General features: G+C 39.1%; 1 protein-coding gene across 2 annotated transcripts in view; it reads right to left on the reverse strand.

Moving 5' to 3' along the window:
- pbx1b (pre-B-cell leukemia homeobox 1b) overlaps nt 1-15,312 on the reverse strand; it is a 53,651-nt gene that overhangs the window by 4,992 nt on the left and 33,347 nt on the right. The window contains exons 3-7 of one of the 2 annotated variants that reach the window (XM_079460739.1): nt 5,818-6,062; nt 4,199-4,389; nt 2,433-2,568; nt 1,005-1,164; nt 195-307 (exon numbers count right to left, since the gene is read on the reverse strand). In XM_079460739.1, coding sequence (XP_079316865.1) covers nt 195-307; nt 1,005-1,164; nt 2,433-2,568; nt 4,199-4,389; nt 5,818-6,062 — 845 coding nt within the window. The remainder of the gene's footprint in view (nt 1-194; nt 308-1,004; nt 1,165-2,432; nt 2,569-4,198; nt 4,390-5,817; nt 6,063-15,312) is intronic. The other variant, XM_079460740.1, reaches the window with a different exon arrangement.

The following is a 15,312-nucleotide window of genomic DNA, read 5'->3' on the forward strand; positions in this document are numbered from 1 at the left end:
TTATGCTATTTCGAGTAACATGGAACGGTCAAAATCTATGTGAAGCAATTGGAAGTGTTACAATGTACAAAATCAACAACCTTCAGGGTGTTACTACAAGAAAAATGCTGCAGTGTTTATACAATTTTGATCACAAAAACTTATTTTGCTAGGGTTTGAGATTTCTGCAGTTAAATGTAGTGTTCACACTATACCTGTGACTGCACATTGGCTCCCACCTGAGAGCCCTGGTACGAGTCCCCGTTCAAAGACTGAACATTCATAAATAAATCGCCAGAGTTTGACATGTTAAAAGAGCCAGCAGAACCTGATAGAGTAGAAGAGACGAGGAGGAGAGAAAGAGATGAAAGGAAGAGAGAGGAGGAGAGGGTTGAAGAAAAGAGCGGAGAGTGGAGAATGAGATATAACATTCAATAGTGTTGAAGTATAGAGTTATAGTTAGATGTGCTTTACAGAGCATAAAGTATCGGCAGACCATAAAGAAGACAGAGATTAAGATTGTTGCTAAGCAGGAAAGATCCAGCTGAGAGTGATGATGTCACTACTGTTTAGATATGTGCGGCATTTCAGTGAAAATATAAGAACCTTAGTTGGGAAACTTTGTTAGAGACTAACCTCTGTGATCCAAATCTCTATAAACGTATTCGCTCCATCGAACACAAAAGAAGATATTTTGAAGAATGTGGTGAAACCAAACAGATCTGGGGCACCATTGACTACCACAGTAGTGGTTTTCCTACTATAGCAGTCAGTGGTACCCCAGAACTGTTTCTTTACAAACATTCTTCCAAATATCTCTGTGCTTATCGGAACAAAGAAACTCATACAGGTTTGACACAACATGAGGGTGAGTAAATATTGACAGAATTTATGTTTTTGGTTAACTTTGACTTTTAATATATAATCTTATTGTCTGATAGATTCAGGTGTGTAGATATATTCATCAGGTATTGTGTGAATCATCAGTGGAATATTTGGAGTTGTGTATGATGTTTTTTTCTCACCTGCTGAGTTTGGAGTAGACGGGGAATTGGCCTGGCTGCCATGCGCAGACACACTCGCAGCGCTGACGGCCGTTCTGGCGGCGTACATGTTGGCTTCTTCCTGGAACTTTCCGATGTTCTTCTTATATCGGATTCGTTTGTTTCCAAACCAGTTGGACACCTGCCCACAAAAGCATTAATAAAGCACGTGTTTTCCAAAACAGCGTCTACCTTCATCTTCAACAGCTTAGCAATGCTGTCAATCAAGATGGATGAACAAAAACAAACAAGGCCTTGGATGAAACTTGTTATAAAAGATTCGATAGATTCAGGGTTTTATATACAGTATAGCCTCACATACAAATATTGTATGTATTTCAATAAATATATATATTTTTTTACATTATTAAAGCTACAATCTGTAACTTACAATATAAATATTAGCCTATTGATTAGGCTACTTGACTTGTTAAGTAACCTGTACATTTATGTTTCAAGCAGAGATCAGTTACAATAAACAGCTTTAAAAATTTTTATAAATAAATAACAAAGGATATAAGGCGTTATAAGCCAGCACTCCATTTTAAAAATAAACAGTGACATTTTAACGACCAGTAAAAAAAAGCACATTGACCGAACAAACGTACCGCCAATGACAAATCATGTGACGCCCACAAGGACAGAGTTCTAACCCTGATGGACACAAAAACGCACAACAAAATGATTGTCTATAACCATCTTGCCGTGTCCGCGCTGTCAGCTCTGATCTCCTGAAACGCTGACAGCAACCACTCACCACGCACTACATCCATTACTGCTTATACACCAGCAGACGAGCCGCTACGCTAACGATAAACACCATTACGATGAAAAGCTAATCAATCCTGTCGCTAAGCTTCCTGTTCCCGCGAGAGGCTAAAGGTGTTTCTATATTACAAACACTGCACGAATCATCAGTCACCCTGCCAGTGTGAGCCGAATGCATCACACAATCATTCCAGTTAAATGTATTAAATACTTTTCAGCGCATTATGCGTTTGCGGCTGCAGATGAAAAATGCTAAGAGGCATTTAGCGTCGTACTCCAAATGATTTTGTTTCCGACAGTTTTGCTTTCGGGTTACACGAGATTTAACTTGCGTGAGTATTACTGATATCACATTCAATACACAGATAGAAGTAGACATGGACTGTATCTGAAAATGTAGTGAGGTGAGAGTCTAGCCAACGCATTTTTTGGTGATAATGGTAATAATTTAAAATATCCATCTGATATAGTGACCATCTGTACGGTTGTATTAGTTAGTCATGTATGTTAATTCAATCTTTTATGTATGTTCTCTGTGCTATGTACCCAGAGCTCCTTAAAACACACTCGATTCACAGTGTATGTGCGGACACTTGGTGAATAAAGCTTGTTCTGATTCTCAGAATGCATGAAGTCTCTCACCTGTGACACTGTGATGGAGCACTTCTTGGCCAGCTCCTCTTTGGCCTCCTCGCTGGGATACGGGTTACTTAGATGCGAGTAAAAATATTCGTTCAGGATTTCTGTGGCCTGTTTGTTGAAGTTTCGTCTTTTCCTCCTGAGAAGAGAGAAGCCGAAAAACAATGTTTTAAACCCGTTTCTACATCTCATTCAGCTTTTTAGTCATTAAAAATATCAAGGTCACAAACTAGATTTTTAAATAAAGAAAGTTAATGACAAAAACGAAATAAAGCATGTCGTGTAATGTGTGCTTAATTTTATGCATTTGGCAGACACTTATATCCAAAAGCGACTTACATTGCATTATACTTTTCATTTCTTTCTGAGTACGTGCAATCCCTGAGATCGAACCCACGAACTTGTAAAAAAGGCTTGGAAAGCCTACTTGGACCTTTAAAAGCATTTAGGTCATGTTTGATACCATATTTGTATAAAATGCAAACAGCATTTAAAGGGATACTTCATCTTAGAAAGATATTTGGTAGCCAAACATATCTTGCCCCCCAATGACTACCATAGTAGGAAAAAATACTTTATAATTTTTTCTGTTGAACACAAAAGACGTTTTGAAGAATGTTGGACAGCAAATAGTTCTGGGGCACTTTTGACTACCGTTGTATTTTTTCCTGCCATGGTGGTCAATCGGGGGCAAAATCTGTCTGGTTACAAGCATTCTTCCAAATATCTTTCTCTGTGTTCATCAGAACAAAGACATTTATACAGATTTGGAACAACTCGAAGGTGAGTAAATTATAACAGAATCTTCGTTTTTGGGTGAAGTATCCCTTTAACAGTGCAAGGTTACAAGGTTTCAGAGGGACATCAGCGATATGTGATACGATAATGCTTAAGGCTTGTAAAATCCATTTGAACTATATTAAAATATATTTAAAAGCTGATTTTTTTTACAATAACATTCGTGTGCTGCATTGACCTAAAACTTTGACTATAGACAACTTTAAATATTACTATTATTCATTTATTTAAACCATAGCGATATGCACGTGTTCTGTATATCAGTAATTTCCATAAATTGTGCAGCCCTAGCAGAAAGACAAATTCGGTAAGCAGATGCTTCATTGTTTTAAAAAATCATCCCTAAAGCAGACCCCACACATACTAACAAGAGGGAAGCTTTAAAATGACAGTAAACTCATCCTTTGGTGCCAATGAATGCGACCTCATCTGCGGGCTAAAATCCCGCGAGCACTTCTCAGAGGTTTACAGCGCGGCACCGAAAAGATTGAGCGGATTTCCTCCCCAAAACCCCTCTTCAAAACATGAAAATGAACCCAAAATGGTCTCAGGCAGAGAGGGGATTAACCGTTGGAACTGAGCATGCTCCAAAGAGCGAGAGAATGGATGCCAAGAGCTGTGAGAAAACATGAACCTCATTTAAATGTTCTGCCTCTGACTAGAAGCACTCGTGTCATTTATCTGCGAGGAAATTTATGCAAATCCCAAGCATGTTTCAAAGAGAACAAGCGATTACATTGAAACACGGATGGACTCGACACGCCGTGGCGTGTGTGGGCCCCTAAAGCTCAGGTCTGGGGCTCTGTGCAAACATACAGCACAAGCGTTTGTTTACATGCATGTGCTTAGAGCCGAGCGTGGTCCACGGAGAAGACGAGAATGAAAACAGGGTGTGATTATGCACAGAATCGCTGACGAACACACGAAAAGCAAACAACCCCCCCATTAGCTGGAGGCGCGTGAACACCGACCTGGCATCGAGGAAGCGCGATCGCAGGATCATGACGGCTTCGCATGTGCTCTGTTTCAGCTGCATCTGGATGGAGCTGAACTTGCGGTGGATGATGCCGACCATACGCTCGATCTCTTTGGGCGAGATGGGCCGCGTACGAGACTGCTCCCTCAACAGGTTCATCACGTGGGTCGTGAACTCGTTGCACGCCTTGAAACACAGAAACAAACAAGTTTTATAGGAAGGGCAAGAGGCTGACAGATTCCTGCTTTATTGGACTTTATTGTTATAGCCATTCAAGATTAAAAAAATGTTATGATCAAAATGACCCATTTTGTGGTGGGGATGTCTAGATATGTGGAACACAAAAGAAAATATTTTCAATGTCTCAAAGTGGTGTGTGTGTCCATACAATGGGAGTCAATGGGGTACAATGTGGCTTGGTTACCAACATTCTTCAAAATATCTTCTTTTGTGTTGCGCAGATGAAAATGTACAGGTTTGAAATGACATGAGGACGAATGAATATATATTTTTTAAATAATTTTGGGAGAACCATTTAAGTTTAGTTTATGTGCTGTGTTTAAACTTATTTGGCTAATAAATACAAATGGAAGCCGGCATAATAGGTTACTTTCATTCTGAAATCAACACTAAAGCACAATATTAATATTAATACACGTCCCAAACGGTTTGTTCGCTTAAGATATAACGGATTGTTTTAACATAAATACTCTGTACAATTATGACTGTATTTGAAGGCTCAAGTACAATTTATTTGTGAGGAGAACACAATTCAATATTCGTGCGCTGATAGGCAGCAAGCACAAATATTTGTCCCACTGTGATGGAAGTCATCAGAAGACTCTTTTGTGATCCAACATTTTGTTTCAAGGACGTTAGAATAGTTATACATTATGATATTGTTTATTGTAATTCCTGATTCCCATCACTATACGTTCTAATCTAGTGATGTTGATAAAAATCATGTTAAACCTCATCCATCTTTTAAACCAGCGCCCTTCACACACGCTTTTCGAGGAGCTTGATCCTGGAGTCCATTTATCATGCATAAAAATGAGGCCTGATTGAGTTGTTACACTTTTAATACTCCGAGTTCATTTTGAAATGGCCTCGCTGGCGTGAGAGCTCTCATTACTCACAGCGCACGCATGCACACACAGATGGATACAAGAGGAGAGAGTGTCACAAAACACAGGGCTCATGGGAAGACGGCAACAACAGCGACACGAGGATGATGAAGGACGCTTCTGTGTCGTGCGGGGTGGTCCGTGCCTGTGTGTGTGTTGGTGATTTTGGGGCAGCGGGAGTGTTTGTGGTCCACTATGACAGCTATGAATGTCCTTTGCGAACAAACAAACAGAGGACACCTGGCTCGGTCCCAGAATGCATTTCAGTGCATCACCCCTGCTCTGTCTCAACAATATATCATCACAGATGGATCTACTGTCCGGCCAAAGTGTGTGAGAGTCAGTCCAAGAGGTACTGAAATAATGTTTTATATATGAAGCTTTAAAGTGAAGGATATAAAGGTGATTTTAAACTTTTAATGAATTATTGAATTTTGTTTTTGCATATTGACATTTTTTCTAAAGCACATCGTTCGACTGAACTGACCTGCTCGTATTTCTCCAGTTCCGTATGGTAGATCTGACGGATCTGAGTGAGCTTTGCTCTGTAATCGGAGTGTTCTGCTGAATTATCGGCTCCTATTCCAGCCGATGCAGCCGCTGCTGCTGCGGCCGCCGCAGACCCACCCCCTTTCTCCGGCCCGGACACGCCCTCGGCCAGCAGCATGTTGTCCAATCTCATCAGCTGGGCATCTGGAGGGTCTTCCTCCTGGGCACCACGGATACTCAACACTGTAGGAATGACACAAAAATGTAAAAGGTTATTCAAACAGGTCAGTATCCCAGAATGCATTGCGTGACAGCAGGACACCAGAGACTCTGAATATACTCAGGCTGACAAAACAAGTCCAGCCACATTGATCCACTGAGATTCTCTATTTTCCGCTAAATAGTTTTAGCTAAAACAAAAAAGGCCAAGGCTGCAGTTGACTTTGCCAAGTTTTATGACGATAGAATTAAAAACGTAATTTAATTCATATCAGGAGTGACCCCACTCAGTGGAGTGGATCTGTGGCTGTAACTCTCCATCTCCTGCGATCTGCTGGTTTGACACCAGAGGGCCTTAGAGTTTATATTTTACATTAGAGGACAGCTTTGATCTTTAATACGTCAATGCATCATGCATTTTTACATGCTTACACATACAAACATGTAGAAAACACATGAAAGCACACGCATGCTAAAATCTGTTCTTTCATCTCTACCTAGCAGGGTTGAACTTGATAATAATTAAGGATTTAAGACATGGTTTGCCTTCAGTTGATAAATGTGAATTTCCGCTAAATTGACATTGACCTACAGTATGTTGATCAGGAATTTGAATAGCAATGGCAGTAATTTAGTGTTGTAAATTGAATACTTTAATTTACATGAATTGTAATTTAAAGGACTTATTCACTATTTTTGAGTTATTTATTCTGACTTTATAACATGCATGCTTATAACAAAAAAGAATTGAATTTGGCCAAACAGCATCACACAATGTTTCTATTGATTATAAAAAATATTATAAAAAATCTGGCAGTAATATACTCTAATAAAATAAATAGGAAGAATTAAGAGGAATAATAGTAATGGTAACATTAGTATTTATTAGTATAAATATAATTACTATATAGTACAGTTATTAAACGTAACTTAATTAATTTTTTTAATAAAATGTAATTAATGACTTCAAATACATATAATGTTTGTGGGTAGTACTGAAAAATAATGACACTATGAAATACTGCTTTTATAACAGTTAAATTAATATGAAGTTCATTAAATTGTACTACATTCAGAAAACAATTCTGCATCCTTCCCCTCCAAATTCAAACTTAACTCAAATTCATGAATTTATTCTTAAATCACTTCTGTATCTCACATGATCCGACTACTTCGATTTTCCAACCGCTTTAATAATAAGTGACATTCTGTTCTGTCATCTAACGTCTGGCCCATTTAACAAGTCAGAGGGAGACTCAGTCATTTTCATTTCCTTGTGACACATGAGCAAAAACCAACTTTCAGGTTAGGTTGTGATTGGATGGTCATCCGCTGTGATTATGGGCCACACTGTCTGGGACTGAAAGAAAACTCTTCATTAATCCAGGGACAAAGCCGTGCACTGGTGCATTAACCTCAGACCACTGACGCCCGGTTTGGATGCCGCAGCGGTGAGAAAGGGTCCTGCTGTATGGCCAGCGGGAAAGCGTTTGGGGGGGTGTGACTCTGACCTCCTCTTTAAGTCGAAATGCAAATGCACAGACTGTTGGCGAGGAGGAAAGGTCAAGGGTTCAAGCCTCCAGGAGCTAGACTGCGCAAATCTGCGCGAGAGAAACATACTGTTTCATTAGCGAACACATTTCATCTGAACCGAAACGGTGCTCCGGCTTCAGATGGGGAAAACTCACAGCGGAAGCAGATGACATGGATTAACCGTCACATTTTTGAGTGTCCAAAGAAAAAGTATCTGAAGAGTGTGTTTATGTATAAGTCCTAAAGGCACAGCGGTTATAAGTGAGTCATGTATTGTATAAGTGAAATGTAAATAAATTATCCTATTGAAGTTAAATGACATATATTGCAAAAAATGTAATGATGAACAAATGTATAGGACATGAACCTGAAGCATGAAGGTTACTACAGTGTTGTTGTGTTTTAAATAAGATTTTGGATTAGATTTTATTTTTATATATTTTATTTTTTTTCTGTTAATTTCTTATTTTTTTAGCAATTCTATTATGTTCTTTTGTCATTTTATTACTTATAATAAAATATATATTATAAACATAAATATAAGTATAATTTTATTGCTTTATTACATTTTTTATTTGAGTTGTTATGTATTTTCAGTTGAAGTTCCCCTGTAGTCTTACACATAATCGAAAATAGTTTATATGTAACTTAACTTAAATGGTTTTATGCATATGCAAATGATTCCCCGCCTCCACACATAATGAGTCTACCTGATCCACTCGGTAAACTAACTGTGTGATGTGGTTTGTCTCAAACAATATTAAAAACATATTAAAAACTAACATTAACATAAAAAAGTTGGTTTCAGCAGTTTTCTGGGTGGTTGCTTGCTGCACCAAATCAAAAGAATCCAACTCCAAACCTCTGAAATTCTGATGTCCAGAAACGGCTAACATTTCCAAGATTGCGCAACAGTAATAGTCATACTTACTTTAGCAAACACCCGTACTAAAAATCTAATTATTACAGTGGCACAAATAAAACAAGAAAATGAGCTGTTTTCCTTAAGTAAAGACACAGTAAAAGTTCGGTCTATCACTGCTGGTTGTTAACAGCTCATAAACAGCAGAGTCATGATCCACGGCTCATTAAAACATGAAACTAAAACAAACCACAGAGAGAAGACCGAAATCATTTCAGTGAGTGTGTGAGAACGTTCAAGCATGTAAAGTGGCACATAAGTCATCCTTTTTAATAAAGATCTTGGTTACACTGAATTCAAGAGATTTGATTCATATTTGTAAAACCACAGCAATGACAAATGAAAATTGCTTCACTTTTTCAAATACTCAATAGTCAGATACTGTGAAGGAATCAAAACTGTAGCGCTAAATAAATGCAACTGCCACACGTTTTAGATGAAGCAGAAACGTCGACTGCGAGCTCAAGGGAGACATCGGCAGAAACTCAAGGCCAACGGAATTCCATCCAAAGTTATAAAACGTCTAGACTGTCAAGCATAATGGAACATAAAAATTCCCCCGTTCACAGAGCGATACGCTCCCCCTCTGCCAAATCCTGCTTCGCATCCGCGGGTGTTTATTTAACTTGGCTACAAGCGCCTCGACCATCAGTCTGTTTTAAAAGAAAAGCTGTTTGGCCAGCGAAGGGCCCAGAACGAAAAAGCCAAACGCAATATGATACACGCGATTGAAAGGGGAAAAAATGGCTCGAGAACAAATAATCTGTACGTGCAACCATGAAAACCTTTACTGAGAGTCATAGCATTTTGATGAGGTCATTTTGAACAATACTTCAAGTACAATAAAATCTTAAGTTAGATTTACAAGCATGCTCCAACGGATCTGGCATCGTGATGTTGTTTATAGTTCAGCACGTGCTCGCGAGAATACGTGACAGCTTCTCGCTTTAAGCCAAAAGTGCTAGCTGGTACAACATGTGATGCTGTGATGTCATCAGGGTTGCACCATTCAGCCTCCGCTGTTATCATTGGTCACATACACAAAGCAAGAAAAAGCGCCGACAGTTTTTACTTTGACTTGCTAGTGTTCCAAATTTCACAAACTGGACCTTTAAAGCTGCAATTTGTAACTTTTGCCTCTTTACCGCCATCTTTGTTTAAAACACAAAATTGACATCAAGCTAAATCAAACCTGAGTCAACTTGCAAAACCTTATTATAAGATAAACGTTGATATTATAAGATGTATTATAAAATGACTTATATACTGATGATTTATCGTCTTACTCGAAAAGTTACGGACTGCAGCTTTGAAGTCATCTTTTTGTTAGTCTCATGGACAGGAAAGATGAAGGATTTGGTTCCAAAACAAGAAAAAAATTCAAACATCATGTTATCACGTTTTTGTGGTGTTCTATTGCCTATTTTATTGCTTAAATCAAAACAAACCAACTGCAGTATGATTGATATTAACTGTAATGCACAATAAAAAAACATGATTTTTTCAAGAGTTGGAACCAAACTCATCAGATATTAGTAGAAAATTGACATGCACACTTTACCATCCGCAGGGTTATAAAATAAAAATATATTTTTCAATGTATAAACATTTAAACTAATTATTATTATAAATAATATTTATTTTTAATGCATTCATTTTGAAACTGATGCCCTGGCTAAAGACACTAAAAGCACACGGACAAAGTGCATGCAATGCAAGGAAATACACCTGACAAATGATGATTTATTCATCCCCCTCGTAAACTAAAGCACATAATTAAAAGCACTGAATGGATTATTCTAAATAAATACAATTACGCAGAATGATGAGAAAGGTTCCTGCGTTTTGCTGTGGGTCATAATTACACGAATCACTGAAGGCCACTTTACTCCGTAATGGCAGGCTAATTGATTCCTGCTAATATTTTCCTGTGTTGAAATTGCGTGGTTCCTTCTAGCAGGCCAACGCTGAAGAGATATCTGGGAGACAGCTGAGGGAGGAAAGCTTTCCCTATCCTTGTTAACGTTGTTTTCTCTTTAATATGAAAAGAATCACCTGCAGGCATTTTAATGCTGGTTTGCTGCTGGAATAGCGCTCAGCACCATATCTGGACTATGAAGTATTTTTCTCGGCATTTTTCATTTACAGTTTTTTTGGCCTTTCGATTAAGGTTAAAATATAGCAAACTTGGCGCTCATTTGTAACTTCTGGACGCATACTTTATTCCTGTTTCTGGACTGTCTGCTTGTCACGATGAAATCTTTGCTATAGTTTATTTAGCTCTTTACGAAGCTGCGATATGGCATTTGCATTGATAGTCTGACAGGATGCTGGACAGCTGTTGCCAGGCGACCAGAACTCCATCTGGAGTTGGTGAATCATGATTTGATTTTGATTGACCTGCTTCAAACATCTCAGACATTTACTTGGCATTATAGAAGATTTACTCTGCTCAGCCTTGTTTTGTCAGCCGTCTGCAGTTATTTCCCACATGCACAACTACAACGATATTTGCAAATAAATCAGGGTTGCTGTGCAAGGAGGTCAGGGACGACCGGATGCTTTTAACTTTAGCCGCTAACCCAAAACATCAGATCTACTCAACAGATTGTTAGAACACAAACAAAACAAAAAACGGAGTTCGCGACATTTGCTCGATCTCCCAGCGTGTGGCCTTTTACAAATCGAATCAATATTTAATAAAAACCCAAGGCCACGGGCAGAACGGACAATGGATTATTTGCTCTGTCGGCTTGTTTATCGGAGGCGATTCGTTTAGTTTCCGAGAAAGCGTTCTGGAAGAGTCTGTGTTATTGGTGGAATGGCGCATGCAGGATTTATGCACCTCTTCCCGAGGTGGCTGCTCGCCAGAAGTCGTGTTTGTCTTTTCCTCCGGTGTAGCTGTGTACTGTCGGATGGTTAGTATTCTAGTCCTCTGCATTTTCCATTAAGCGAACATCCGAGCGGGTCTGCCTGCGCCAGGGCTCCCACAGATACTGAAATATTAATTGAACTTCTATAAAAGGAGGCCGTGATCGCTCTAGCTGAACCCTCGGACTGCGACCAGTCTTAATTGAACAAGCAGGAGACAAAAATGGCGGTTTGTCCAGACTGTGTCAAAGCATCTTACATTTTACATTTACTCATTTTGGCAGACGCTTTTATCCAAAGCGACTTACAAGTAGTTTTCTACAGTGACACATTACTGCAGAGCAATCAGGGGTAAGGTGTCTTGCTCAAGGGCCCTTCAGTCATGACCTGCTGGCACTGAGATTTGAACCAGCCAACTTCTGATCACAAGCCCAACGCTCCAACCACTAGGCCACAGCTGACCCCCATCTTACCTCTCTAAATGAGTAGGTAACCAAAAAAAAAGGATCTAAAGAACTGAACTAGAAAAAAAGTGTAAAATAAAAACCAATATCTGCAAAAATATATAAAATAAGCTTTTAAAAGAAAAACAAGGCCATGATGTGCCATTATATGCAATGAAACGAGCCAATTTTTGGCACAATATTTAGAAGTGTTAATACACCACTTTCTCCATTTTTTGTCAAATCGCAAGAAAAAAAATGCAACAAGATTACATCCATATCAATGTCAATGCTTTGACAGCAAGATCAATTTCCTCCCAAAATAATGAACAGGAGGACAAAACCTGCCCTGCAGTTCACATTTTTACCCATCTGATTAGCCGCAAATAACACGCGACTGTCAATAGTCGGAACAACGTGTAATCCTCTGCGAATTGATGCCGTTGTGTCAGAGGCGGTTGGCATGGCTGGTCGTCATGGTGATACTCTGATAGAAGTGAGATGCTGTTGTTGAACGAATTATGTTTAGTTTCCCTGTCAGTCTTGAGCAAACCGACACATACAGACACACAAGCATGCAGAGTTGCTCTATTATTGTTCACTGGCTTGGTCAGTTATAGGCCAATCTTTTAAGTTTTATGCTAAAAACAACAAATGTATCACACCCTGATGTAGATGAAAAATTAATGGCTACAGTCACAAACAAACAGCAAACCAAAATACTTTACTAAGCAAATTGTAACCAAAAAAAATGGGCTGATAAAAAGGCACTAACATTTGTACTTGAATGTCCATATTCTTTTAAATTGTAAAAATAATTGTTGCGTCTACAATCAACACTGACACAAAACTGGACTACGAAAATCTTACCATCAAAATACATGACATACAGAGCCACACTTCTTTAGCGCAAACACAGACACGGTGTTCAGATGCATAATTAACCCATGCTGGTCGGGCTGCGCTGAAGCCGTGGGCTCAGATTTACGCTGACAGCTCTGGCCCTGTTTGTTTGCGCTGGTGATTCAGTGGCACAGTCAAGTGCGGCTGCAGCGCTTGATAAATCAGGGTGGGTTGACGCGGGTGTGTTTAGTGGTGGTCCTGTCAGAACGCAAGCTCAGAGTCCAGACGACAGCTTCATGCTAATTCAAAGGCAACATTATTCATTATACAGTCACGAGTGGAACGACAAAGACACCAACAGGACAGTAATCTATCTGTTTAACCAGACCACCTCTGTCACAACTAAGAGTGGAAATGGGCCATATTCACTGGGAGACCCTAGTTGGTGACATCATTTATGTTTCTAAATGCCACGTGTATAAGAAAATCAGTGTTTGGAGACTCAGGTGGACAGGACCCCCTTGAATTTAATCCTTGGTCCCCCCATTTTCAGTCTTCGTCAAAACTCTGGACACTTGGAATGGGAATGATGTAAATTAGTAGATTTTTTACAGATCAAAGCCAATGTGCAAAATAAATATGAGTATTCTTTAAAAAGATCTATTGACAAGGCTATCTATACAAGCAGTTCTCAAATGTTTTCGTTGTAAGGCCCCCTTTGTGTAGGGTGCATTGCTTTGCGCCCCCAAAGACTTCATAAGAATCATAAACTTTAAATTTTTATGAAACCAAAAACATAAATCATTTTGGTTGGTGGGCTTATTTTTCTGATGTTTATGCATCCCCCTGGATCCATCTTTGGCCCCCAGTTTGAGGACCACCGACCTTTACTATACATTTACAAGTGAAAATCTCTAAATGGACAAATATCAGCTGAATAATATCGCAAACAGACTGGTAAAGTACAAAAAGTACCATGGCTGTACCACCGTGACGTGACAGTATTCAACAATGATACTGTATTTTGAAAGCGTATGAACAACCTTGTCCTACAAATGTTAAGTTATTATTAGTGAGTGACAGGATTTATTGATGATTTGTGATATTTAATGCACAAAATATTACAATAAACGGTGACATTTCAAGCTCATTAAAAAAGAAAAATGCATGAAAAGGTGCCACGAGCAAAATTAATCAATTAAAAACCGAATCAAATCACAAATTAGAAAGTCAATTAAAAGAATAAGCCCCGGCGTACATGTGCAGGTATGACAGTCTGCTTAAACAGAGCTGACAGGAGCTTTGTGTGTGTGTTTCTGTCCTGCAAAGAACCATCGCTACAGCCCGAGACCAGTAGCTCCCAGCCCAGTGGACCAGTACGAGACGCGTCTCTGCGTTTGGCCCGTACAGGCGCCTCCAGAGTCGAGTCTAATAATGGTAATTATAATCATTAAAGGCCGGCCAGGCCTGGGGGTAGCTGGTAATGACATAGTTGGAGCTGGAATGAGAGATAGAGACAGATAGACATCAAGATGGAGAGAGAGAAAAGTAATTCATTAGGCAAATAGTGTTGCTCATTTGAATGCATCCTTAGCCTCGGGCCGCGCATATTTCTCTAGATCTATTAAATATATGTGATATATGAGCTGGATCTAATCAAGGATGGGTTTTACTGTACATGTATGACTTAAGCTGGGGGGTGGCTGGTTATGCAGCACAAACACGTTTTCAAGTTCCCTCAAAGTCCAACTTAGCGAGCTTCTCAGGCACATTGGAAATTACATGTAATTACTGTATATAATATAATTTGTTCAATAAAATATAATTAATTAATTCATTCATTTCATTTTCTATTATTCTCCAATGGGTCATAAAGTGAACCTTCCAATAAAGACATCTGAAACAGACAAAAGAGTTAACTTCAAATCATCCCATGATGCATTGCACATGCTCAAATTGGATGTAAACTAGCCACCCAGTAACCGATTGGAAGTATTAAAATTATATATCTAAACTAAAAGATGATTAAAAAAACGAACATCTCTGATGTAAGATTAAATATAAGGTCAGCTCTGCTGAGCGTGGAATGAAATATAAATCTGAGTTGTATGACTGCATCACGAGTCCATTTCTCAGCCCCCCCACCAACTGCACCCCAGAGGGGCAGAACAGCCAGAGACAAGCGTGTCATTAAAACCTGCCCCGCAGCTTTTTATTACAGTCAATCCTCCGGGATGCCAATGACACGTCCGAATCCAAAAGACCCACAAAGGGCAGAGTGACCAATGACATCATCAGTGTGTGTGAGGGGGCGGGGTCACTGGTGCGGTCAGACGGAGCAGAACGCATTTTCTGTCCTTTCATTACTGACGCATCACCTGTCCTGCATGGATCACTGATGCACAACTCTATCAGACCACAATAATGTGTCTGTTATCCACATGGACTTGCACTGGTAACCCTTAAAAATTGAAATAAAGATACCGTAACTTAACTTTGTGAGTTCACCACCATAAAACTTAACTTGAGCAAAGCATATAAAGAATTGGTTTGTCAACACACATCTCATAGCAAAAAAAATGTTTTACGCATCAGTTCAATTATTAATATAGATCAGAAGTTATAGTACTATTTTTACTATTTTTTTTATAAATTCGTATAC

This window comes from Barbatula barbatula (assembly GCF_947034865.1).
Source record: "Barbatula barbatula genome assembly, chromosome: 7".
In the NCBI taxonomy this organism is placed as follows: domain Eukaryota; kingdom Metazoa; phylum Chordata; class Actinopteri; order Cypriniformes; family Nemacheilidae; genus Barbatula; species Barbatula barbatula.